The sequence below is a fragment of the Panthera pardus genome, unplaced genomic scaffold (assembly GCF_024362965.1).
Source record: "Panthera pardus isolate Hobbes unplaced genomic scaffold, ASM2436296v1 HiC_scaffold_17, whole genome shotgun sequence".
Classification (NCBI taxonomy): domain Eukaryota; kingdom Metazoa; phylum Chordata; class Mammalia; order Carnivora; family Felidae; genus Panthera; species Panthera pardus.
The window spans coordinates 126,266,755-126,294,751 of NW_026526732.1; the positions used below are offsets into that span (position 1 = coordinate 126,266,755).

The 27,997-nt window shown below is 37.3% G+C and overlaps 1 protein-coding gene and 1 pseudogene across 11 annotated transcripts; both read left to right on the forward strand.

Moving 5' to 3' along the window:
* The first annotated feature begins 546 nt into the window (after positions 1 to 546).
* Positions 547 to 27,983, forward strand: SLC35B3 (solute carrier family 35 member B3). Of its 11 annotated transcripts, XM_053904915.1 has the most exons (13): positions 756 to 1,283; positions 2,523 to 2,648; positions 4,628 to 4,766; positions 5,310 to 5,421; positions 6,516 to 6,809; positions 9,088 to 9,209; positions 12,872 to 13,026; positions 14,296 to 14,403; positions 18,906 to 19,003; positions 20,982 to 21,074; positions 21,483 to 21,594; positions 24,785 to 24,854; positions 26,156 to 27,983. In XM_053904915.1, the coding sequence occupies exons 5-13, from the start codon at positions 6,609 to 6,611 to the stop codon at positions 26,304 to 26,306; spliced, it is 1,110 nt and encodes a 369-aa protein (XP_053760890.1). In that variant the 5' UTR covers positions 756 to 1,283; positions 2,523 to 2,648; positions 4,628 to 4,766; positions 5,310 to 5,421; positions 6,516 to 6,608; the 3' UTR covers positions 26,307 to 27,983. The 11 variants fall into 11 exon arrangements, with proteins under 11 accessions (XP_019275328.1, XP_019275325.1, XP_019275321.1 ...); XM_019419776.2 differs by lacking the exons at positions 756 to 1,283; positions 5,310 to 5,421 and adding an exon at positions 646 to 728; XM_019419778.2 differs by lacking the exon at positions 5,310 to 5,421.
* On the forward strand, positions 14,302 to 16,308 carry LOC109249416 (protein arginine N-methyltransferase 1-like; annotated as a pseudogene).
* Positions 27,984 to 27,997: the final 14 nt, after the last annotated feature.

Genomic DNA, 27,997 nt, shown 5'->3' on the forward strand with positions numbered 1-27,997 from the left:
AGAGCTATGGGATGTATGTACATTCTGAGCAGTAAGTGACATTGTGTTAACAATGCTGTCAACTTTCGTGTCACGTTGGAAGGCCTGGGGTTGCTGTAGCTACAAGGTGAATTATAACGTCAGAAGCAACCCAAGTGCGACTTCAGTCCGCTGTCACCAGAAAGCAGGTGCAAGTCAGGCAAGAACATAATAGAGACAGGTAGGGTGACTATGCCATCTCATCTGGATCAAGAGGAGGGACCCCCAGTGTTTCTAATTCCGGGTTCAACATTCTCCACTAGTCTTCCTTCCCAAATATCAGCAAAGGGTCATGGCAGTGGAAGTGGCCCCAGCGTGGTGGCCCACGGGGGGAGGGACCCGGGAGTACGAGGCCGAAGCAACCCGGAGGCTGCAGAGGCTCAGAGACCAGCAACAAGCGAGGACCGATCAAAGGATAAGAACACTCTACCCGATCGGCGCTCCCCACTCGTAAGCAAATTTTAGTGCGCGCAGGAACGCACTCCCGGCACCGCGGTGCCCACCTTGGCTGCGCTCTATCCAGGTTCCTGAGAAGAGAGAGCATGCGCGAAAGGTAACCGCGCCCTCGCCGCGGGAGACCCCAGGCCGGCGAGGGGGCGGGGCCGCACAGCTGCGCACGCGCGCGGGGACACGTAGGCGGAAGTGGCGCGCGGGCGCAGGCGAGGCGAACACCTTGCGAGGAGGCGGCGGCCGCTGTGGAAAGTGCAGGGGTAGGCGGAGAGGAGAAGGAGGTGATGGCGACCTGGGGAGGGGGAGACCGCTCCGTCTGGCAGGCGCCACCCGGGCTGGGGTCACCTTTTCAGGTGGCTTAACGGCTCTGGAGTGGAGGTGTACCCCCGGCTCTTCGCCGTGTTCGGGACCCAGACCCTCCCCTCCCCAGAGAACCTGGACACAGCTTATCTTCTTCATCTATAACGAGCGTGCGGCGAGGGGATTGAGGGCAGGACGGAGGGCGGGGATGACTTCCTTTTTTAAAGAACGGAAACCTGGCACGGTTTCTAGGGAGGAGTGTATGTCCCTCCTTGTCCCCTTTGCGCCCTGCGGCAGGCTAGAACCCCCTCAGGCCCCGGTCTGTGGACTCAGGCATGAGGCCACTTCCAGGAGGGCCTTTTAGACTAGTAGGGGCCTCTGGAGAACTGGCAGTCGCCTGGGTTCCCAAGACTGCTTTTGAGTGAAGAGCTACTTCCGGGTTCTGCGTTAGATAAAGTACTTAGGGTCTTCTGCTGTCCATCTGCTTTGCGGTGCAAGGTGATCGTTCCTGCCAGGTTATTAAATTTATGTCATAACCTTCCACTAAAAGTTATGCAGATTCTCCAGTCTTTGCAGCTTAGTTTTCTCCCCCGCCTTTTTATTTTCTTTTTAAAGAAATACTGAAAGGAGGTGGAATGCTTTGGTGTGCTGACAGTGGGGTTTTTTAGTGTCGGGCATATGCATTTCTTCTAAGGTAGGGTCTCACATGTCGATGTCGAGGGTAGATTTTTGGATTCACGTTTTCCTAAGTGAATTGGGATAGTTTGGGCCTTGGAAGAGAGAGAGATACGGCAGCATTTGAAAATAATTTGGATGAGTGTTATTTGTACTTAATTTCTTTATATTAAATCCAAAGCTTAGATTTATCCCTTGGAAAAAAATTGAGTAACTGTCAAAAATGAGTACCCTGTTTGATCTTCGTGTAGTGAAGCGTGTACAAAGAAATGAGCCCCCCTTTTTTTGTTGTTTTGTAACCATAACCCATAGGTGAACAATTAATAGAGTCCATCTAATATAGATACAATGGCAAGATTATTTTATTTGTAACAACGAGTATGACAAAAAACAGAGTAAAGTATGTTCAGGTTATTTACACTGTAATGTAATTTCCTCATATTCTACCCTTTAGTAGTGGGAGACTTTTCTTCTAAAGACCGGAAAAGAACTAGATTAAGAAATGAACTGAAAGATTTTTAACTTAAGTGGGTCATTGCAAACCAATGTTATTACCAGTTATTTATAATTTTTAGATGTCAGTATATACTGAAAATGCTGACTTTTCCCATTTTAGCAGTTGCTTTGTACCAACAAGTAAAGTTAAATATATGTGTTGACTTTAAGAACAGGAGAGGCCTCAGGCAGTGATTCACACCTGTGGGGTTTTTTGTTCTTAGTTTAAGGCTTACTGTGAATGTCTAAAGCAGAGCAAAATGTTGATCATTTAATTTGAAAACAGGTTTAATTCTATGCTTGATTTTATTTTTCCTGCATCGAAAGGACATTGGCCTAGGTTCTGTGGATATTGATTAATATCCATCATTAATGTCTGAGACGGAAGGTGTGTGGCACACATCAGGATCACAGTTATTGGGTATCAGAGTTTACAGTGTCTTCCTTCATCAGTCATGTGACCTGACCAGTGATGTTCTGATTAATAAAACTGCATTCTAAATGCAAAGCTTGCAAGGCAGATTTTCTGGAACTGGTACCTCAAGTAAGCAAAAGAAATGAATTTATTTCCATGTTCATTTCAGATGCTTTGTGGGAAATTTCAGTGGAGATGTCAATATTTTGGCACAGATGTCCAAGAAGTGACAGTGCTGAAGGGATTTAACTCTACATGTCTGGCACAGATCTGCGGCTCCTAAGATTGCCAATAGGTGTGTTGAAAGTGGCAAATTGTTGGAAAGGAGCAGAATTCTGTTGATTAAATTGGTGCTTACTAGAGTGAAATAGACTCCTTCATTTCATATTTTACACTTTTGTTATGTGTTGAAACATAATGAAGATGATATCTTCTCTTCCCCTAAAGATTTCAGAAGCTTCTAAGAGAAGCAACCATAAAAGCAAAAAGTTATGCTGTTATGATTTAGGTATTTGTAAAAAATTTTATAAAATGCTGTGAGAGTCCAGAGAATCACCCAGCTTGTAATGTATAGGGCCTTAATCAGAGGTATAGTATAGTGGGTATTCATGTTGAGCAATGTCAAAGAGGGATCAGAAAGGGAAGAAGAGATTGTAAACAGCAATCTAGTGATGCCTAGTAATCTAGGCAAGAGAAAACAGCTGCTAATGGTAGGTTCAGAAACAGATTTTAAATACATTTACAGGTGTAGAGTCAACAGGAACCTTGGCAAAATGTAACTTCGAGGAAAAGGAAAGAATCTAAGATAATTTACAGATTTTCTGCTCAACACCATAAGTGAGATTGGGAATATAGGAAGGGCAGGTTTGTTTGGAGGTGAACATCGTTCAACTTTGGACTTTTATTTATTTATTTAAGTTTATCTATTTTGAGAGCAAGAGAGCATGGGGGAGGGGCAGAGAGAGAGAATTGCAACCAGGCTACGCACTGAGAGCATGGAGTCCAGTGCGAGGCTCGAACTCATGAACCCCTGAGATCATGACCTGAGCCAAAATCAAGAGTCGGAGGCTTCACCGACTTAGCCACCCAGGCACTCCCAGCTTTGAACATTTTTGAAATGAGGTGCCAGTGGAACTCATGAGTAGAAATGCTTTCAAAGAAGCATTTGGAAGCAGAGATCTGGATTTCAGAAGAGAAGTCCGGGTTGGAAGTCCCGATTCGTATTTCCAACTGCACATCAGAGGAGTGAGTCTCCCAGCAGCCGACCATATCGCACTAGCAGTGGTTCTAAAAAGTTGGATAATAGTTAACATTGGTGGTCTTACTATATGCCAGATGTTTTTACATTTATTTCATTTAGTACTAAAAAAAGTTCTATGATAGGCACATTTTTTACCACCCCCCCCTCCCTTTTAAAGATGTACAACCTGAAGTTCAAAAAGGTTAAAAGAATTTGCTTAAGGTTCTTCAGCTAATCAGTTAGCAAAGCTGGGTCGTGCACTCAGATCTGTCAAAATCTAAAGCATAGGGAAAGCACCATGCTGTACTGCTTTCTCATAAGGGTAGCTATAATTTTTTTGAGTCACTGCAATATGCCAGGCATTTTGCTAAATTACAAACATCTCAGCAGAATATGGTTGGGGACAAATTTTTGATACTAACAAAAGCAGGAAAGAGGTCTTCTAGAAGTTTTATTTGTTCTCTCGTGTAAATATATAATCAATATTTGCACATCCTACTCAACCTGTTTTCCATAAGATTTTTAGTTTTGCTCACAAAGTTTGCCACCACCACAGTACATTTGAAAAATCATACTCAGGTAGACAGAGTGATTGCAAGCTGGGGTTTCAGGACTTCCAGACGAAGGGCCAATTTATTTGGTTCCTTTATTAGGGCGCAGAGTATGCCGGATCCCAAGAACGGAGAGATAAGTAAGATTTGAGTCTTGCCTTTTCAGTTCTGTTCTCTCCCAGTTGGAGAATTAGAGAGGGTATCACAAAGGAAGGAACGCTAAAGCTTATTTCAAACCCTGACCTAGAGAAAGAAGACATCAGGCTGAAAGAACATCATTAACATAAGGTAGAGGTGTTTGAAAGTCCATGGTCTATTTCTGGAATGAAATAGTAGTCCATTGTGGGCAGTTTGGGGCTTGATTGAAAGATGTGGAGGGAGGAGAAGCTTAAGGGGGATCAGATTTATTTGAAAGGTACTCTGTATCCGTGCCTACACATGTGGAAAGTAGTTACTCAGGTTTTTGTTTCTTCTACATTCAAGATCATTTGAAGCATGATTTATAAAGAAAGTCAGATCTCAAGGGTGTCCTCCAAGATGTCTTAAAAAGTCTTAACTCAGAGATGGCAGTGATTGAAACATAGTGTGGGAAGGAAGAACATATATAAAGAAGAAGAAACAGGTAAAGGAAAAGAAATACAGTAAAACTTTCTAAAATTATGCTTTTTCTCTTTAGTAATTTGGCGGGTGCACTGTAAAACAAATGTTCTTTGATGCCTGAGTATGGTTAGTTACAAGCTGTATTCAGAACCTGGATCCATATTTAAACTACTAAAGATGGCCTGCTTAATCTCTGTGATCAGCAAAGGAGAAGTGATCACAAAGTGACTAAGTCTTGCCATTTTAAGCCATGAAGACAGTTTTGTCAAAATTATCCTTATCCATCCTCTTTATTCAACTAGTCTAAATTTTAGTCCCCATTGGGGTTGTGAAAGACAGTCTTTTCTAGGATAATTTTTTCATCATAAATGTGTTTAGCTGTCCTAACTCTGCTCTCTCCTCACCCTGTACTTGGAATTCATTTTTCAGTTTATATAAATCCAAAGAGAAACTGACAGTCATCTACAGAGTCCTCATGACTTTTTTTCACAGACTAACAAAAAATGATGTTTTCCAGCTTTTTATAATCCCAAAGACTTCTTTATTTCTTTTTTTTTTTAAACAGCTGTATTGAGGTATAATTTTTATACAAAAAAAACTACACATGTTTAACATAACACAATTTGATGAGTTGGGACATATGCATATACCTATGATACCATCACCTAATAATCAAGGTAATACATATATCTGTCATCTCTACAAGTTTCCATGTGTTTGCCTGTGTGTGTGTGTGTGTGTGTGTGTGTGTGTGTGTGTGTGTGTGGTTAAAAATGTATAACATGGTATCTACCCTCTTAAGAAATTTTTAAGTGCACACCACCATGTTGTTAACTATAGGCACTATGTCCTATAGTGAGTCTCTAGAACTTACTCATCTTGTATAACTGAAACTTGAAATCCCATTGAACAACTCCCCAAAGACTTTTTAAATTAAAATGATTTCCAAAGGAAGGAAACACCTTTTAACCTAAGAAATGCTGTTGCTAAAGCATATCATCCTTTCTATAGTCTCTGACAAATCTAGCTTTTTTAAAAGTAACTTATAGTTGTTTGAGTTTATTTTAAAACATCCTTAGCAAATATATTTTAAATTGTATTAGTATTTAAGGGAGCATCAGTTTTTTTTTGTGCAATTAAAGATCAACTTTATTTTTTTTTTAATTTTTTTTTTTTAACGTTTATTTACTTTTGAGACAGAGAGAGACAGAGCATGAACGGGGGAGGGGCAGAGAGAGAGGGAGACACAGAATCCGAAGCAGGTTCCAGGCTCTGAGCCATCAGCCCAGAGCCCGACGCGGGGCTCCAACTCGCGGACCGCGAGATCGTGACCTGAGCTGAAGTCGGTCGCCTAACCCACTGAGCCACCCAGGCGCCCCAAGATCAACTTTAATGTTGAAGATGTTACTCATAGACTGTCATGGGCTTTAAAAATTATATCCTTAATACATATAAAAACAATAAAAGCATATTTACTTCTTTGATAAGTAAACACAAAGATAAAAAAATAAACACTAAGTTAGCTTTTGATGTTTGCTGTGGGAATGAGAATGGCATTATGTTTAGCGATATTGGTCTTTACCAGGCAAACATAATTGGAGAGTAGACATTGTTTTTGGTTGCTTAGAAGTTTGAATAGAGGAATTACTATATTAATATCTAGAGAAAATGAGATTTGCCTGTATAATTTTTAAAGTGTGATGTGAACTATTACTTGGAGCATAGTATCTTATCCAAAGGTTTTGCTTTAATTGCTAATTTCCTTCTTTAGGACTTGGCTCAGCAAGCAAAAGAAACACTGAACAAAGGAGAGGAAACCAACAAAGATAAATTTGGAAGCACTGAATGCAGCAAAACAAGAACAATGGATCTCAAGTTCAACAGTTCCAGGAAATATATTTCTATAACTGTCCCTCCCAAAACACAGACAATGTCACCACACATCAAGTCAATAGATGACGTTGTAGTGCTTGGCATAAATCTCAGCAGATTTAACAAACTTACTCAGTTTTTCATATGTGTTGCTGGAGTTTTTGTATTTTACCTAATTTATGGATATTTACAGGTAAAAATATTTATTTACAAGATGCTAATTATTTATAACAGTTGAGGTCAATAAGAGCATTACTAATAGTTTTACCCAAGGTAGTTTTCTCCATAGGATACCAGTTTATTCACATTTTTGAGTTTTTTAAATACGGAAAAAGACTTTCTAAAAGTTAGTGTGCTCCTTTTTTCAGGGATCAAAATTTCACAGTTGAACATTTCAGATGAGAGAGGAACAGAGACCATCTTAAAAAATTAAAATTATGAACACAATTTGAACTATTTATTGTGTTTAACAAAATGGGGGTAATATGCACCCATGTGTTTGTAAAGAGTGATTCAAGTATTCGCTGATATTTTGGAACATAATTCTCCAATAAAATTGAATAATAACACAAAAGTCATATTCTAGCCCATGGTTGATTCTTGGAGCTCATTAGAGTGATCTTAAAAATTATTGTATTCTTTTCGATTATCATATATAGATGAAATATAAAAGGAAGTATAAATAAAGAAGATGGTAGAATTGATTATTCCTTACCTTGTAAAAATGCTATGAGGAGTATTAGCGTGAAATAAAAACATGAATTAAAAATCTTAGTATTTATAATAACTAATTTCCCCACTAGAAGATGATACAAAAATTCAGATATCACAATGAAGAACAATGAAAAATAGTAAATTTAACAAAGAAAGGTTGCAATTTCTTTTTAAGAAATATTTTATTTCTTCTTCAAAATACCATTGTTACCAAATAGTTTGGGAGCAGAGTTAGTCATTAGAAAGGAAAATGAATTAGAAGTTTGCTGTACAAATTTATATTAATCTTTTTCTGTTTGATTAATGAGCAGAGACTTTATAATCTATGCAAAAATTCTTTTAAAATTAGATAAACATCACTTTCACTTGGTGAAAACTGATGTTGCTAGCATATTAAAATAGTTTAGGGGCGCCTGCGTGGCTCAGTTGGTTAAGTGTCCGATTCTTGATCTCTGCTCAGGTCATGATCTCACAGCTTATGAGATTGAGCCCCGTGTCAGGCTCTGCACTGATAGTGCAGATTCTGCTTGGGATTCTCTCTCTCCCTCTTTCTCTCTCTCTGACCCTCCCTGGCTCGTGCTCTCTCTCTCTTGCTCTCTGACTCTCAAAAATAAATGAAAAAAAGAAAAGCCTTAAAATAGTGTAGAGAAAATGGTGGGGTTTTGTAATGAAGTTATTTATATATATATATATAATATATAAATAATATATAATATATATATATTAATAAATATAAATAAATAATATATCTGAATGCTAGCATATTTAATAAAGCTATTTTCATGTTTTTTAGTTCGTGTGCCAGAAAATTCCTAAATACCTTGTAGACGTACTTGAACAGGAAGTAAATTTGGGGAATTACACAGTATCTAGTTCAGAGTTTATGAGGGAGGGTGATTTATTGGATTAAGCCAAATAACTATTGGAATACCTCTTAATGACTTGTTAATAATGGCTTATTAACAATTAGTATAAATGTTACTTCATGACACAACATTGTGTTTAGATAAGTAACCATTTACAAGGAGAAATTTCATAAAATCCGTGGCCTAGATACTCTAAAAAATAACATTGGTTTGAACTGATTAAATTCCTATAGAAAAAACAGGTCTGAGATAATAAACTTCTAATGAAATATATTTATTGTATCATAAAGGAGTTCTTGACCCAGGGACCTTTCTCAATGTTTGGGGCAGTTTTTAATTTTGGCAATCTTTTTTTTTTTTTTTTTTTTTAAAGAGCAAAGCATAGGATAATGTTGCTATATAGCCAGCCTTCCTCCCTTTGTTTTTCTCACTCAGTTCTTTGGAAAGGCCTCCTGGACTTCTCTAATTTTACCTTTGAGGTGCCTTGTGATTTGGATGGTGTTTTGATTTTTGGTGGGTTTTTTTGTTTTGTTCTGTTTGTTTTTTTGGTGGTGGTGGTGGTGAGGCTTGGTTTCTTTTAAAATGTTGTGTTTATAGGGGCGCCTGGGTGGCTCAGTTGGTTGAACGTCCAACTGCGGCTCAGGTCATGATCTCACGGTTTGTTAGTGCGAGCCCCATGTCGGGCTCTGTGCTGACAGCTCAGAGCCTGGAGCCTGTTTCGGATTCTGTGTCTCCCTCTCTCTCTGCCCCTCCCCACTTGTGCTGTGTCTCTCTGTCTCTCAAAAATAAATAAATGTAAAAAAAAAATTTTTAATACTGTGTTTATAGGAATTTATTGTGAAGAAATTGGTTTGCCCAAAAACTTAACAGTATTCATGTATCTCTTGACAGGAATTAATATTTTCAATGGAGGGTTTTAAGTCCTTTGGCTGGTACCTAACTTTAGTACAGTTTGCATTTTACTCCATATTTGGCCTAATAGAACTTCAGCTTATTCAGGACAAAAGGAGAAGGTATGTAGCTTGTTTTTATTTTTTTGACAGTTAAATTCATTAGTAGTAGTTAAATTTTTTGTTTTGTGTTTTGGGAATATGGGGTATATTATACATGCAATATACATATTTCCTATTAATAAAACATATCTAATACCCAAGAATTTTTATCAGTATAATCAACTTACTAAAAAATACTAAATATATTTCCTTTGTACCCTGAAAAAAAGTGGTCTCTCTTACAGTGTAATGTTATCAGAAAAATGTAGTTTAGGCTCAACTTACAGTAAATGTATCTTCTTGAAACAGGAGAAAGTATCAAGTGTACATAAGTGTTTTTATAAATTTCACTGAAGTGGGTGTGATTACTGAAAGACTTACAGTGCTACTAAGATCAAAGTGATGAAATGAACTATCAATGCCACTTTTATAGTGGTCTTTGAAATGTACAGTTAATGTTTGGTGGGATATGCTCTGCTTAATATTGTTGTATTTGTAATGTCCAGGACCTGAGACTGCATGTTTAGACATCAGAGAAATTTCATAACGTGTGTTTTCATCAAAACCACAGGAGCTTGTTTAACAGTATATTTTAAATTGACCATCTAGATTTGAGAAATATCTCAAAATATTTTTAATGGTATACTGAACAATGTGCAATAAAAACCTGATTATATACAAGAGGAGGTTAGGAAATTGAATGTAACTTCTGTAAGTGTGGTTATCCTGTCATATCAGACTTTAATATGTGAACATTTCATGTATGTATCGGGCAGTTTAAATGCAGTAAAGGAGCTAGAATACTGACATTCGATCTTCATTGATACAAATGTTCAATCTTTCAGTAAAAATAGGATATTTTCACAGCTGCTATTTTTCTTACAAACGTATTTTTGATATTTGTAAGAAGATAACTATAAAATTTTAAATATTTAAGTCTATACCACTGGTATTTCTTCATAGTTCTAATTCGTAGTTCTCAACCTCTTTACTGCCAATAAATTTTTAGAGCAGTCATAGTAAAATGTTTGAATCTGAGGATAGCATTTGTATTATTTTCATGCTCTAAAACTGCCATTCTCAGTCACAGGTGATAGAATAAAAAGTAATTAAATATATCTGTCAAGACTAATATGTAGGAAAACCTGATGATTCATTACCAATTGCAAACTGCTGGACGTCTGTTTTCAAAGTAAAAGAATCTAACACTGTCTTTCTTAAACGGAAAGTGATACCAAGATACGCCTCCCTGTCATCTACCCAAATGAGATGGGGAGTGTGCCTCCGGCCATGTTTATCCCTGCCTTTAAACCACATGACTGTAACATGTTTAAAGATAAAATCATTTCTGTTTGATTTAAACATAAATGAAGGAGTGTAGGAAAAGAATTTACAGATGAAGATAATTATGAGTTGAAACCTTTTCATTTCCATGGCACGTTAAAAACATTTTTAGAAAAAGTCTTTAAAGGTATGTTACAATGAAAATATGCTCAGTCACATATTTCTGAATTTATTTAAATGCCACTGTTCTCTAAATCTTGAGTTAGCCAGATTCTTTGCTTAGTTTTTTTTCCCCCCCTTTCTTCCTATGTTTATATGAATACCTTGTACTTGAAAGAGAAAAGGATATGGAGTCAGAAAACATGTATTTGAGTCTTGGCATGGTCTCTAATTAGCTGTCCTAAGACCTCAAGGGAGTTTCTTAAGTTCTCTGACCTTTGAGGACCACTCCCTATTGTGTGGTAAAGCATATTGTAAGTTGCAATACCCTGAACCCGCTACTCGTTATTTTTCACCAAAGATTACCTTGTAACTTTGTTATTACTTTATGTGAGTTTTTAAGGAAGATCTGTCAAATTGGTTTTGAAGGGGCTATTTAAAGTCACAATTTCCCCACCATGTCTAAAGAAGTAAGAAATTGAGATACTAAATAAAACAGACCCAGTGAGCACCCCAGAGGCAGGATGATGAATCTAATAACCTCCTGGTTTCACCAGTGAGCGAACACCCCTGGAGGAGGCTGGGGCCTTCATGAGTCTCTATGGTAAGTTGCTCTCAAGAGTTGCGACCTTCTGAATATAGGTCTCCTGAGTTTCAGGCTGGTTTTCTTTCGACCTGTGTTACGGTACTTTTTAATCAACATCCCTTATGATTTTTCTGACTTGAGGTGTTTTTTTTTTTTAATTTTCTGGCCACTATTTGCAATTTATCTCTGAGGAAATTTGACCACTGTGACTTCTGTCATTACCTGGAAGAGTAGTGCTGTCCTTCCCTGATGATGCCTCACTGAGGATTAGACCCCACAGACAGCATGTAAATCAGTGTTTGTGTTCTACACTGATGCATATGGGCATGCCACGTTATTTCCACACGGACTTTAAATGTTGACTACTCTATTAGCGGTTGAGTAGGAAAGGCCTGAAAATTGAAATGTAAATGGGAAGGATACATTTCAATTGAATTTTCCAGTAAATTATTTTGCCTTATATCTAGCCAAATAAAAACTATGGAGGAATTTTGTTGCCTTGATTTAATCCCAAAATGGAAGCTACATCTAAGTATGCAGCGTAATCTAATTATGTGCATAGTACTTCACGTGTTAGTCACACCAGTGTACAGGGTTATTTTAGACCATTAAATATCCAGTCAAAGTGCACAATAAAAAAAAAAAAAAAAAAAAAAAAAAGAGGTTAGAGTGGGAGAGAGCCAAAGCATTAGAGACTGTTAAAAACTGAGAACAAACTGAGGGTTGATGGGGGGGTGGGAGGGAGGGGAGAGTGGGTGATGGGTATTGAGGAGGGCACCTTTTGGGATGAGCACTGGGTGTTGTATGGAAACCAATTTGACAGTAAACTTCATATATTAAAAAAAAAAAAAAAAAAAAAAGCAAAATTTTAAAACTTTTAGAATAAAATGGAGGAGGCTATTTTGATGATTGTAGTAGAAAAAAAAAAAGTGCACAATAATAGTGCAAAATTCTGAAGATGTCATATTAAAATCCCCTTTAGGAAATTCAGATAGGACCCCAGGTAGTGATTTGGGATCGTGAGGAGGGGAATCAGATACCTCATCTTGAAGCTAATTGTTGTAACATTTTATGGAATACAGAATTAGAGTTCACCCATATGATATTGTGGTAATAAAAATCACGTGCAGCGTTTTAAACTGCCATGTACTTTTTCTGCAGGTACTCTGCTCAGGTTATTTTAGCAGAAGGGCTAGACGTATTTTTCCTAATGCTAGATGGGAACATTAGGAAACAACAATTTAGAAGTTGAAAATTAGTTAAGGTTCTTTTTACCATTATGGAGGTCAATATTTTTTAAAACTCTTTTTTCCAAATTTAGTCAAGATGGTTTTTATACGTAGGTAGAACTGCTGTTAAAAAACTTCTTACCAACGTTTCAGACCATCCAGAAGAATCTGTAGAACTCTGTGGTACACCGTGTTTCACACAGCTGAAAGTTCTCACTTGTGATCAATTAAATAAGGGTAAATTGTTGCTTTTACCAACATTCTTTTGTATGAATACAGCGTGATAACCTTTAAAGTAGTGATATTTCACCAGTATTTGTAGAAATATTCATCAGAAATTAGACATTTACACATTGTAAACACATTATCTTATAATAGTGTGAATTGGGTCCCAAAATGAAGATTTTAAAAATTGTCTTTTACAGAATACCAGGAAAAACCTACATGATAATAGCTTTTCTAACTGTGGGTACTATGGGGTTATCAAATACTTCCTTGGGCTACCTGAATTATCCCACCCAAGTCATCTTCAAGTGCTGCAAATTGATTCCTGTTATGCTAGGAGGAGTTTTTATTCAAGGTATAGTAATGATATGTTTTCATACTGTTTGAAACTAATAGGATCTGTTATGGCATCTAGCATTAGGAAAAACCTGAAACTCCAATTAATATTTTTTAATGAACATTCGAAATATCAGAACAATTCTGAGTGACATTGTATCAAAATAAGGTATTATAAAAACACTGATACTTCTGCAATATCCCCTAGTCTTTGCCGTCAGTAATTTGGACTGGGAAAAATAAAAATAGTACTTTTTTAAATTATTTTTTCTTTTAGTTGGGAATCCATCACATTTCCAGAAATACTGCATTCATCTATTGAAGACGTAGCTCAGAAATACCTAGAAAACTCCTCTTTTCAATTCTTTCATTCTTCTGCTCTGCAGGGCTCCTCTCTCTACCTCCATCATACACACGGACAGTTCTCACACTGAAGTAAAGGTTAACCTGAGCAGAACTGCTTTTTTACCAACTCTGCTGGCTCACTGACTTCCTAGAGCCCCAACTAAGTTACAGGAAATAGGAGCGAAAGAGGAAGCAATGATAGCAAGTGGAACACATTTTTGTTGTTTCTGTAACAGTCATGCAGAATATTCATGTTTTGACAGTCAAGGGTCTCTATTTCACTAAAGTTCTTATACAGCCTGACTTCATTTTTTACATTAGAGACCTTCCCACAAAAGCCCTTTGAGACGAAAGTATGGATGTCAACTACTTCATGTATAATTTCAGGGTAACTGTTGATGCAGGAAAGAGTACTGATACCCTTCCCTATTAAAAACCACATGCATGTGTAATACGTCCTTAACAGTCCTTACCAAAAAGTTACACTACATGATTTTATTATTTAGATGTGGATCTACTAAAATAGGTTCATTCGCACCAATTCTGATTATGGTAGTTGCAAACTTAAACAGTTATGCAGCCTGAAAAATTGCTCTGGTTACTTTGTAAACGTATGGGCTGTAAGAAAAGTCAGAATCTTCTAACATACACGAAGTAAAAAAGACACTCATGTCCATGCACTTTAAATGTTCATATTTACTCACCTTAACAGATAAGGTAGGATCTCATATCTAACTCCTAAGGACATGTTGCTGCTCATTGGTAATTTAATTTTCCGAAGCCCTTCTGTGACTGTCTAAGGCACTGATCTAAGCATTCTTCGTATGTTTTTGACTTTGGATATAAAAAGCAGATCCTGCTATACTTGGTTAGACACATAGATCTAAAACTGTGTCAAGTGGGCATGTGCATAATGAGGTTGGCTTACATTTATTTTACACAGGGAAGCGTTACAACATTGCAGATGTGTCTGCTGCCATATGTATGAGCCTTGGCCTGATATGGTTCACCCTAGCTGACAGCACGGTTGCACCAAATTTCAACCTGACCGGTAAGGAAATTGTTTGTGCTGCTCAGATTTTACAGGCATTTATAGTAGAGTATAGAACTTTTAGAGTAAGAACTTTTATAATTTCATGAGAATTTTAAACGATAGTGTGACATCTATGATTTTCGTATCTGACATAAAGCTTTCGGACTTTCTGTATAAGATGTAGTAAAAATATTACAACCCTGCAAATGTAACAGTTCTTTTTAGTGCTCTGGAATCTTGACATGACAAAAGGCTGTGCGGCCAGTCAAAACCTTCTGTGATCCAGTACATGATAGATGAGTTTCTTATGGGCTGAATCGGAAGTATACACATTAGTTATAGGAGAATCACAGTAGTAACTTTTTATTCTTTTTTTAAAAAAATTTAAATTGCACATTTACTTGTCATTATTTTAGCTAAAGAGGAAAAGTTATGCTATATGTTAACATAGAACTGTGCACTCTAAATATGCCTATAACCTTACAGTGCTTGAAGTTTCCACCATGAACAGTTTCCTCCTTGTGTGTCCCGTGGAATTTTGCAAATAAAATTTAGATTTTTCAAAGGCAAAATAGGTATTCTGTATATTTAGAACTAAATAAGAATAAAAAATGTGTTATAATATTGTTTTTATTCTAACGACAAGAGAAATTATTATATTATTATATACACAGTATTGTCATTCTAATACTGTTGAGTCTTATTCATAAGCTTAGTATCATCCCATCTCCTAGCCTGACAAAAGTAGTATTTAAAATACTTACGTGTTCAGGGCAGGTCTCGGTGGCCAGAGGAGGAGTAGGTGCAGGTAAAGGTGGCAGCAGCCAAGGCCACAGACTGCATCATGGAGGTCACCTGGGGCCAGGCAGAAAGCATCAGGAAGCCCAGTGCTGACATGGAAAGATCACTACTTTGATTCCAGTGCTCACTTTGGCATTTCGAAAGAGATGCTGAAAGATGAGGCACTCACCCTCATGTACCAAAACTCCATGTTTCATAGCCGACACCTCTTTGTGGACAACATGGTACTGGACGTGGGCTCCGGCCAAGGGATCCTCTGTATGTTTGCTGCCAAGGCTGGAGCCCGCAAGGTCATTGGTCATTGGGATCCAGTGCTCCAGTATCTCTGATTATGTGGTGCAGATTGTCAAAACCAACAGTTTAGACCGTGTGGTGACCATCACCAAGGGGAAGGTGGAGAAAGTAGAGGTTCCAGTGAAGAAGGTAGACATCATCATCAGTGAGTAGATGGACTGCCGCCCCTTCTACAAGTCGATGCTCAATATGGTGTTCCAGACAAGTGGCTGACACCTAGTGGCCTCATCTTCCCAGACTGAGCCATGCTGTATGTGACAACCATTGAAGACCGGCTGTACTAAGACTATGAAGATCCACTGGTGGGAGAACATATATGGCTTTGACATATCTTGTGTCAAAGACATGGCCATCAGAGAGCCCCTGGTGGATGTGGTGGACCCCAAGCAGCTGGTCACCAATGCCCGCCTCATGAAGGAGGTGGACATCTACACTGTCAAGGTGGAAGACCTAACCTTCACCTCCCCCTTCTGCCTGCAAGTGAAGCGGGCCCGGGTGGCCTACTTCAACATCAAGTTTACTTGCTGCCCCAAGAGGACAGGCTTTTCCACCAGCCCTGAGTCCCTGCACACGCGCTGGGAGCAGACAGTGTTCTACATGGAGGACCACCTGACAGTGAAAACAGGCGGAGAGATCTTTGGCACCATTGACATTCAGCCCAGTGCCAATAATAATCGAGATCTGGACTTCACCATTGACCTGGACTTCAAGGGCCAGCTGTGTGAGCTGTCCTGCTCTACTGACTACCAGATATGCTGAAGCAGCACCTGGCTTCTCCCACAGGCCCAGGGGCAACAGTGTTCTTAGGCAGTTCTTCTCTTCCCTCCCTCAGAAGGGCTTTTTTTAGGGCCCGGGCTGAGGGGCGGGGCACATCATGGCTATGTTTTTCATAATTTATGCTTTTATATGGTTGCATTTATTGCCAGTAGATCCTCAATGGGGGGGAGGAGAGTAAAAATAAAATAAAATACTTACGTGTTCATAGGAACTCTGAAGAAAGGGGAAAAATTTATTCATGAGAAAAAGGTACTACATAATGAAGAAAATGATTTACATCAGCTTTGCTATTCCTAAGAATCAAAATTTTTCTTCATGGCTGTTAGTCGGCCTTCTTTATTTACTAACCTGGTTAACCAGGCTAAGTTAATGGATTTAAATGTAACCAGCACAGCCTCTTGGAGTAACCCTTCAACAACCAAAAGATTCTGATGGAACCTCTTACAACATCTGTTTCAACTTTGCTCAGAGTACAGGTGATCATTACTTCACTGAGTTTTCCTCTGAGAAAGAAGCTTATAGTTACAGATGTGTCTGACATGGTGTAGATTTTTCAAGAACGCTTCGTGTCAGCAACTCTCAAAGGAAAATTATGTATGGAAACTGAGGTAATTGACTCTTTTACTTATTGAAAAAGCAGTTTTAGAGAAGGCACAATTTGCAGTCAGAATCACAGCTTCAAATTCTGTTCAGATCACCTAAAATTATAACCCTGGCTGAAGTGCCAGACCCCTTTGTACTCTCCCCTTAAAACAGAGATCACGATGATAGCTTGCCTCACACAGAGGTGGTGGGAGGGTTGACTGAGGTGATGGAACAGTGGGTACGAATGAAAGCGCATGCGCGTGCTGAGGGTGAAAGTGACAATAAAGATGGGCTGAAGTGGTGTCAGTGGTGTCTGTGGTCCCGCAACCTCTCAAGGTGACATGACCGCTGACCTTTTCCAACTCCCATGGAAATATTTTGTAAGAAAATTAGAACATGGTCATACTTCATTATTAAGAATAACTGATGAGCACTTATCATGGTCTCTGATCTGTAATAATATATTATCTAAAGGAGATTAGATTAACTTTAGTTATTTAAGATAGACATAAATAAAACTTTGAATGTGTAAAGTGAATATATCAGAATTTACTTATGCAGATAAATGTCTGCCTTTAAATATTCCCCTTAGAATGTAGTTCAAGCATTTTCATGCTGTGTTGCCTTTGTTCAGAGCATTTTTAGAATGTCTTTGAATAGCCTGCCGGGAGCGAGGATGTTGTATTCAAGTCTTCAACAATAGCCCATCTTTGTTTCAAGGACAGGTTTCATATTTGAAATAAGTAAAAGAGCATTCAGGATCAAGTTTGGTGAATAAAAATGTATGATTAGGTAATAAATACCACAAAGTTAGATGATGAAAAGGCAAACTGAAGAATAAGTATGAAAACTTGAAAATTCTCAAGTGCACACACATGCACATATATTTTTCTGCTCCGTGTAATTGCTTCTGCATTGTTTAAAAAAATGAAAAGGGGGAAACTCCCGTAGGTCCCAGCAGACTCACAGACGTGACCAAGGCTGCTTTTTGTTCTTTCTGTAAAGCACATGGCTGGTGACCGGTGTCCTAAACACTTCAGGTAACCAACCGCCTGCTTCTTAGGTAGATGTGCCTATTCGCATTGGTGTGTTGATTTCCAGATTTGTACATGACAGTTGTACTGTTACAACTAGGTAATAATGTTGCTTGCATTGTGCAGAAATGAAAGACACCTGGGTGGCTCAATCGTTGAGCGTCCGATTTCAGCCTAGGTCATGATCTCACAGTTCACGAGTTCGAGCCCCACATCAGGCTCACTGCTGTTGATGCAAAGCCCATTTCAGATCCTCTGTCCCCCTCTCTCTGTCCCTCCCCAACTTGTGCTCTCTCAAAAGTAAATATATTTTTTTAAATCGTTTAAAAATGAGTTTGAAGAGAGAATTGTTTCTGTTAATTGAAACAATATGGTTGACTAGTCAACAGAATCAGTGTTGAATTAGGTGTGGAGGAAACAACTGTAAAAATAGCGGGATATCATAAAAGCGTGAAGGGATTCTACCCCCTGTGTCCGAAGTTCCTGTGTTTTCCTGTATGCTTTTTAACGAAAACAACTGGGAAATCATTAACGGTGTGTGTGTTATGAGTATGGTTTTCGTTAGGACACATATTCAAAGAAAAGACCTTGGCAACTATGTGTATGTTTATGTGTTTTAAATGTTTTAATAATGTAGGTAATTTCTTTTATGATTTCCATCCTCATCTGATTTTTTCAATTAACTAACTACCAGTCCCGATAGAGCTCCTAAGAATTTCTTCTGTATGTGTTTAATAGAGTATTCCTTTCAAACCTTTAACCTAAACAGAACTATTATTTTATATAATAATGAAACACAGCAAGGTGACAACTTTAATGTAGTTTATTAGTGTCCATTACCTTTTTTTTTGACGTTATCATCTATGCGCCCAATTATAGCTGGTTGTGGATGAAAATAATCCATTTTTACTGAGCAAATGTGATTTAAGATCTGCTTTGGTTTTTCAGCCAAGTTAAATCTCTGGTAAACCTTGAGTGTCATTCACATGTTTAAATAAGGAGGTTGTATTTTTTTGCACTTTCTTGAAGGTGTGATCCTTATTTCCCTGGCACTGTGTGCGGATGCCGTCATTGGGAACGTTCAAGAGAAAGCCATGAAATTGCACAATGCTTCCAACTCAGAAATGGTAAGTGCTCTGGTGTTTTTTCTCCACGACGGACAGGCTCAGAAATGGTGACATGCTTCATTTTGCGAACCACTTCTGGTGTTGAAGACTGGCACGGCATTTTCCAACTGGTTTGTCATCATTATTTTCACAAAAGTAATCCATGCAAACATTACAGGAAATGAAAAAGTAAAAATACCATTACCACTATGGAGCTTATTGTATAATATTTGATGAATATTTTCCCTATTTCTAGAGTTTTTTACATATTAAAAAATCCTTTGTTACATCACTTTTCTCCTCTCTTTGTATTTGGTATTATCTTCCATTTAGAAGCTTGTGATTTTTATATGGTTGATCTTTTCCTTCATGGTTCTGGAAACATATTATCATTGAAAAGGGCTTTCCCATCTCTTAAGATTTAAGAATTTTACCTAGGTTGCCTATCCATTTTATGATTTCCTTTTTAATTAAAGCTTCGATCTAGCCAAAAATTTAAAAGATTTTTCTTCCATATGGCTATCCACTTGCCCCAGTTTCATTTATTGAAAGATCCACTTTTCAGCCTAAGTGCCTTCTTTATCATATCATAGTCTAATGTAGGATTCAGAATTATATTCTTTTGATTTCTTTCTGCACCCAAACCATGTGATGACAGCAGCTTTGTCATACATTTACCATCTGCTAGGACTAGCCAGCAATGTTCCTTTTGTTTTTCAGAATATTACTACCATGGTTATTCTTGGGTGTTCATATCCCCAAATAAACTAGAAATCGCATTGCTATTGTGATTGGTATAGCACTGAATTATAACTTAATTTAGGGAGAATGACATCTATACACTTGATTCTTTCAGTCCAAGAATAAGGTATGACTTTCCTTTTATTCAAGTGTTTTTTTTTTCCAATGTCCCTTAGATTTTAAGTTTTTGTTTTTTTTTTTTTTTTCATATAAATCCGTATTTCTTATTGAAGTTATTGTTAGGGGTTTCATCTTTTTGCTGTTGTTACTGCTAATAATGTTCTTTCTTTCCCTATACCTTCTACCTGGTTGGTATTTATATATAGGAAAGTTACCATATGTATGTTTACATTAATTTTATAACCAACCTCTTGCTAGACAGAATGTACTACATTAAGAGTATATAGGAATGGTCTTTCCTGTTACTTTGTCAGCAGAGTGAGCATCTTAAAGGAGTCTTTAATCTCGGTCAGAAGTTTTCTTGATGATCGTCACCACTCTTCCTGGGTAAGGTCAAGATCAGAGAATTAAGGAAGTGTAAATAGTTAGAAATACAATGGTTAAGAGCTTAGGCTCTGGGCTAAGATCACCTCAGTTTATATCCCAACTTGGCGAGCTCTCTTATTTGGGGAAAATGACTTACTGTCTCTAAGTTTTAATTTCCTCATCTGCAGGTTGAGGCGTAAGTGGAATTATTCATAGAGAGCGTGGTTGACACGGTACCTGCAGCATCACAGGTCTGTAAATTTGATGACGATGCTGCTGCTGACTGTTCTGAGAGTATACTAAACCGGGATAGAAAGATTGGTAGGAAAACTGGGAAACGAAGCAATAGATATGCCAGATACTGCTTATTTTCCTTATATTTTAATTTCTTTGCAAATTTAACGTTTGGGTGTTTTCATGTTTAATAAGTAGCTTTAAAGTTATTTTGTTTTATTTATATGTGTTTTTAGAACCCCAACAATAAAATGTGGATTGAGTTCAGTAATTAAGCCAGGCAAAAAAATGAATATTATGTGACCGTATATATGAAAGGATCAGTACTGCTGTGTTACCTTATACGTAAAAAAAGCTGTAAACTTCGAAACAGGATCCGTCATCGTCTCCAGAAAGTTAGGCCGTATTGAAATAATGATGTTACTTAAAAAATGGTTTGTTCTTCACATTTAATTAATTAAGTCATATATTAAAAATCCTTCATTTTCTGCCTTTGGTTTGATAGCATTTTTTTCCACTATATTTTTATCTACTATAGGTTTTGTATTCGTATTCCATCGGTTTTGTGTACATTTTACTGGGATTGACATGCACTAGCGGATTAGGCCCTGCAGTAACATTTTGTTCAAAGGTAAACACTAATCATATTTTTAAAAATAAACATCTCCCATTAAATAGTTTCCTCTCTATTTCTTGTTCAAAAAGATTATTTTTATGTAATTTGATAACTCCTTTAATATAATGTATGCAGATCAGAAATTATTTCAGAAATGAAATGATTTATATTTAAATTTATTTTATCCTTGCTCTACCCTATAAGTTAATTTTTAAGCGATGCATAATGTGTAAAAGTTGGGATTTTTAATTTCATCATTGTTTTTCCATTAAATCAGAACTAAATAAGAATCTTTGCTTGACTGCATTGTTGAATGGCTTATTACTACTCAGGAGGTTGATTAAAATCTGTAGTTTTATTTCATTTGTAATACCTCAGGGTTTGTTTTGCATTTTCCTAACAGGCTTTTTTTATATGTTGCAGAATCCAATTCAGACCTACGGTTATGCTTTCCTTTTTTCCCTCACTGGGTATTTTGGAATCTCCTTTGTTCTGGCTTTGATTAAAATTTTCGGTGCACTTCTTGCTGTAACAGGTATGAATGATATACTTGCTTAGATTATGAAATAAACATTTAAATTTTCTCTGACTCTCATTTTCAAAAGATACGGGCAGCATCTACTCTGCGTTAAAAAGAAAATTGTTGCATTTCATCAATTTATTTTTTGGCTTATGGTATTTCTTTAAAATTCTAAAGAAAATGATGTTTCCTCATAATATTTTATTTATTTGAAGGTTTAATTTTAAAATCAAATATGTATATGTATCTAAATAGTAACTTTTAAATGCATTAAAAGAATTTTTTATTAAAAAGTGTGATGGACTATGGGGCGCCTGGGTGGCTCAGTCAGTTAAGTGTCCAACTTCAGCTCAGGTCATGATCTCGCAGTTTGTGATTTCAAGCCCCACATCAGGCTCTGAGCTGTCAGCACAGAGCCTGGAGCCTGCTTCAGATTCTATGTCTCCCTCTCTCTCTGCCTCTCTCTCTCTCTCTCTCTTTCAAAAATAAAGTAAACATTAAAAAAAATTTTTTTAAAGTGTGATAGGCCAAATACCTTCATATAAAAATGCTGCTTTTATATACACTTTTAATTTATAACAAAAATTCTAGTTTTGATGCACGGAAAATATGGCAGCTATATTTCAAACAAAACTTTGGACCTTCATTCGTACCCTTTCTGGGGCATTAGCCAGATTAGCTTCTCTTGTCACTAATAATTATTATGCACCTGCTTTGTGCAGGAACTCTGCTTGCACTTTAGAGGAATGGAAGTTATATTTGTTATGCTTTGGAGGAGTCAGGAAAACAGATGAGAGGCTACAGGTGAGGCCCAATGAAAAAGATAGATGACTCCATGTGCTAACCTCGTACCATTTGCCAAGTGAATGGTCCAGATGACAAATGCACTCAGCATCTCCCATATGGAGAGAGCGCTGAAAGGAGCCCAGGTTTGGATGCAGTGTGGCTGGTTTGGGATGTCAGAGAAGGTAGAGCGTCGTCCCAGCTCAGATGCTTAATGGCATGTGGCCTGGAGAGTAATTCTTTCCTCTTCTCTGGCCTTCATTTCTCTCTTGGAAAGAGACTGGGTTGGACTCGAACATTTTTATCAGAGATTTGTAAGGTTTGCATCATAATGCATACACACATTAGCCATTTATAGCTGAGTTTAACATTTCATACTTTTAAGGGAATACTTAGTTTAATACTACAGAATAAATAAAGCAAATGGATTTAAATCCTAAACTTTCTCTTTATTTGCTCACATATGACTCCCCTGCTAAAGTTTGTATTGCTAATGGTAAACAGAGGGCATAATTATAGGTGAGGCCATATGTATAATCTGTCAAGTTATCTCATACTACCAAGAAAGATTAACAAATTCATCTACTTAGCTCGGGTTCCAGTTTCGCTTAAAGATGATAACTCTTCAAAAGGGAATTGATATCAATTGATACGTATTATCTAAACCCTGTAGTTGGTATAAAAAAATATGAGATGCAGTCCTTTTCTTAAAGGTGCAGACAGGTTTATTTCTCTTCCGTGTAAAAGAAATGCGCTGGCAATAATAATAGCCAGCATGTATATAACCTTCATTATGTACCCAGAGCCATTTCACATACATTATTCATTTTCATCTCGCAATAATCCTGTAATAAAGTAGGCACTGTTATTGTTCCATTTTACAAGGGGTAAACAGAGGCACTGGTCATGTGTGTGGCTTGCTAGACAGAAGTGGCTTGCCCAGTGGTCAACCAGCTGGTAAGTTGCAGCATCAGTATTCCAACGGAGGCAGTCTGGCTCCTGACCTATGCTCTTAACCCATATGTGATCCTGCCTCCTGAACTGCTGTGGTGGCTCCACGTTCATCAGGAAGCCGGACTCCTGTCTTCTCTGCCGGCTTGTCCTCATCCTCATTTCAGGCAGTGGGGTGGAGAGAAGATGAAGGGCACACCTTTGTCTTCAGAAAATCTTCCTAGAAATCACACACCCCTAGAAACAGCACTTCTCACTTTTCACCGGCCAAAACCTAATCACATGACCACACCTGACTGTAGGAAAGGAAGGTATGCCCAGGTAAAAATAGAGCATAAAAAATAACACAGAAGGAAAAATAGATCTGGGGAGTCAGGCTCTGACACATTTCCAAAACTTTCTTCATTTGGAGTTCATTTATTCATGCATTGGACATTGAGTGCCCGGGACTGTAGTCTGGGGATACAAGGATGAGTAAGACAAGGAACTAAGTAAGACACACAGTCCAGAGAGAGGATAGCAAGTAATAATGCAGGCGGGGAACAGGGCTACCATGGAGATATTTGCCGAGTCCTACCTCTACCTGGCTGGGACAGGGAGGAGGGCTTCATGCCTAACAGCAGGCTTAAGATAATACTTGAAAGACCGGTAAAGGTTAATACAGCCATGTCAAGATTATTCATGGTCTTACCCAGACATGACCAGTAGTATTAGGATATTAGCTTACTTTATCCTTTAGCTTACTACTTTCATTTGTTTATTTATTTTTAATATAATTTATTGTCAAAGTGGCTAACATAACAGTGTGTTCAGTGTGCTCTTGGTTTTGGGGGTAGATTCCCATGGTTCACCGCTTACATACAACGCCCAGTGGTCATCCCAACAAGTGCCCTGCTCAATGCTCATCACCCATCTTCCCCTCTATCCCACCCCCCATCAAACCTCAGTGTGTTCTCTGCATTTAAGAGTCTTTTATGGTTTGCCTCCCTCCCTCTAACTATTTTTTTTCTCCTTCCCTTTCCCCATGGTCTTCTGTTAAGCTTCTCAAGTTCCACGTATGAGTGAAAGCAGATAGCACTCCTAGGAATTTAGCTTACTACTTTTAAAGAATAATACCTGTTCTACCTAATCATACCTTCCTCGTGAAAGCCTTTCTTTCCTGCCAGACTAAGCATCTCTAAGGGATTGACATGCCTCCCTAGTGTCGTGGCCTTTATCAAGTACTCATTACAGTTGTACTTTAACATTTAACTGTATGATTTAATGTCTCTACCCTCTACCAGACTGTTAACTCCATAACCCCAGCAGCAGCTTTCTGTTTGTTTTTTGGTTTCTGTTGTTTTCTTAGCGTGTCATGTAGATCTCGGCACATAGCAGGCTTAGTTAATATTTGTTGAAATGATTTCCAAAATATTCTAAAAGATAGATATTAGTGGGCACATTCTAAAGCAACCTTTTTTTCTCCCTACAGTGACAACCGGAAGAAAAGCAATGACTATCGTACTTTCATTTATGTTCTTCTCCAAACCATTCACATTTCAGTAAGTAGTTTGTAATTCAACAAGTTTTTCTACTTGCAGGGACCTGGTTTCACATTTCATATTTCCTTAATTTCTTTATAAAGAATCAGTTTTATCTGGAGCCATACTTTATTGACGTGTCTTCTGCTACTTCAGAAATGCATGTAATTATTTTGAAGAAATCATGTTGTACACTTGAACTGCCTAACTGGAGTTCCAGTGCTAGCATGACCCTGTTTCCAGTATAAGTGAACGTGAGTGATGTCTTGAGATGAAGGGATTCTGCCTTGCCCTAGTACAAGAGTATAAATTATATGTGTGTAATACATAAATTATATACGTTATATAAATACGTGGTTTTTAAAGTTACTAAGTTTAGGGGCGCCTGGGTGGCTTAGTCAGTTAAGTGCCCAACTTTGGTTCAGGTCATGGTCTCATGGTTCATGGGTTCGAGCCCTGCCTCGGGCTCTGTGCTGACAGCTCAAAACCTGGAGCCTGCTTCGGATTCTGTGTCTCCCTCTCCCTCTGCCCCTCCCCTGCTCACGCTGTCCCTCTCTGTCTCTCAAAAATAAACATTAAAACAAAAAAATAAATAAAGTTGTTAAGTTTATTGTTCCCCTTTCCCACAAAAGATTTGAGGTAGAGATCTATTCTGTAAGTTTATTTAGTTTATGGCTTCTTATAAAGCATTTACTGTTTTCTTTACTGTCTGGTATACATTTAAAATTAGTATCCTTTCAATTTATGCTGCTTAGTAATTGAGAAGATTCAAACCTAGAAATTATCAATGTATAAGTTTAAAGTTAACCACAGATAAATTTCAGTTGGTGTATTTGTTTTCTGTATTTAGTTTCTCTTTGTGCATGTGCTAGGTATACATTATAGCAACCCATGTAATTCCCCTACTTTCTCAGGATGTGCCCCTTTTTACCTCTGTATGTCCCACCCAACTGGGATAACTGGGTAGATTGTTGAATTCCCAAGATGGCCACTGGCAGATTTACACATTCAGTGCTTAGACTCTTAAGACTATTGGTTAGGACATGGACTTGAATTTGCTATTATCCTCAAAATTCAAATGAACTATATTTAATATTTTGTAAAATATCTTCTCTGTACCTATACTTAACATAAATAATATGGAATTCTATCTAATCTGGTCTAAAAATACTATTTTTTTTTTTATTTTAGTGTCATGGTGGCCCTCCAATAACAAAATGTTTATTTTATTGCAGAATTATTGTTAACTCATCACCAAGTTCTGTGGTTAACAGTAAATCGTTACCTTAATATTAATATTTTTTCCTTCCTTCTTTTCTTAGGTATGTCTGGTCTGGTTTGTTAGTTGTCCTTGGTATATTTCTCAATGTTTACAGCAAAAATATGGATAAACTAAGACTACCAGCACTATATGATCTGATAAACAAAATAGTGGAAATGAGAAAGTCAAGGACGTTGGCACAAACCGTATAGTGAGTGATTCATCCTGTTTAAAACAGAACTCTAAGGGAGTAATCATCAAGTAATTAACTTTCCAAAGGGATTATTATAAAAACCAAAGGATCTGAAGGCATGCTACCCATTTGTGATGGGTCACCTACGAAGTCAGCCTTTTCTTCAGGATACTTGTTTAACCGTTTGACTTCTGAAGCAATCAAGAGAGCCACATCTGGCACGCCTTAGAATCAAATGTCAGTGTGAAGGACTGACATTTCTTAGCAACCTGTTGAGAATTTCACTGGAAATGGACCATGTTGCAAAACTAATTGGATATCATTATGACATATCAAAGAAATTGATATAATAATATCAATTAATAGATTGTTTTGTTTTCATTCCATTTTGGTGGTGTTATTTAAATGATTCTCTGTTATAAGAGTGAACTGATGATTTAAAGTCTAGAAAGAATAACTTCATTATAAATAAAAATTATTCTGTGATTTTTTTAAATAAATGTGTTATTAGAATTTTGTTATGAAGAGGGAAGTGAAGGTTGGAGTAAGTCTTTACAGAAACTTTAAAACTTAGGCTTTTCTCCGATAATTTAGTAGGAGTATCTGTTAGAGGAAACGTGCTTTAAGTTTTCTGTGAAATATAGACAGCATAATAAAAGGAGTCATCCTGCAACCTGTAAGTATGTGTCGCAGAAAAAATTGCTACTATTCATCAAAGAAGTGCTAAAAGATTTAATGATTTGGATTTTTTAATTGAAGGGAAAATAATGCATGCCTTAAGTTATAATAAAATAATAAAATCATAGTTTTTCTCATAAAAGTGAAATTTAATTTGGCAGCTTAAAGATTAAATAGGGTAAACGTAAGAAACACAAGTGGATTTTACCAAATTTGTACAGTATCTTTTTGCACAGTTTTGAGTATAAACTCGTAAAGATTTTGGCTCTTATTTTGTAGCAGTTGAGTTTTGGAATTGCTTCCACTGTATTAAAAAAATCCAATTAATCTTCATTTTCAGCATAAGTAATGCTAGTTAAAACAGCTTAGTTTCTGTGTTATTGGTAATATCACTTATATTTTGTGAGTATAATATACTTGGAATATTAATCTTGTTCTGAAAATTCCATTGTATTCTGATGGTAATTTTAACCTGTTATGTGCATATGTGGGTGTAACAGAGCCCGTGATAATTTAAGGGTCTAGCCATAAGGAATTCTGACTGAAAATCAGTTACATGTTAAAATACTGTGAGGGTATTTTTCCCCAAATGGTAATCATTTTTTAAGTTTTCGTATTTTAAAATGAAAGGAATGTTAATTTATATTTCATTATGCCTTCTTAAACTCTTAAGATGGTAAGGAAATTTGTGCCATTAAAAAAAATCAGTTTTCCCGAGTTCTTGATAAAAGATTATAATTTTAACTTTTCAAGGCATCCTTTTATGTACACGCTTTTCTAATTTTTTTTGTCTTTGCCTGTTAAGAATTCCTCACCCCACCCCCCAATTTTAAACAGTTGAGCACTGTTTAAAAATTGGTTTGCCAGCCTAACCCTTTTACTCCCATTTCCTTTTTTTACCTGCTATCAGATGGAAGCAAACTTCATCTCACTTATTTGTGTCCCTAGAGTACCCTTAGTGAATAGTTTGAAATACAGAATACTTTTCTATGGTGAAGGAAATCAATATTTGAATGTATACTTTGTGTCAGG

What these genes read in the sequence shown, in the direction of transcription:
- SLC35B3 (XM_019419783.2), top strand. Translation starts at nt 6,609, where the DNA reads ATGGATCTCAAGTTCAACAGTTCCAGGAAATATATTTCTATAACTGTC. An exon ending in TAATTTATGGATATTTACAG is followed by an intron (nt 6,810 to 9,087) that starts GTAAAAATATTT and finishes ATCTCTTGACAG; the next exon opens with GAATTAATATTTTCAATGGA. An exon ending in ATGCTTCCAACTCAGAAATG is followed by an intron (nt 19,004 to 20,981) that starts GTAAGTGCTCTG and finishes TATCTACTATAG; the next exon opens with GTTTTGTATTCGTATTCCAT.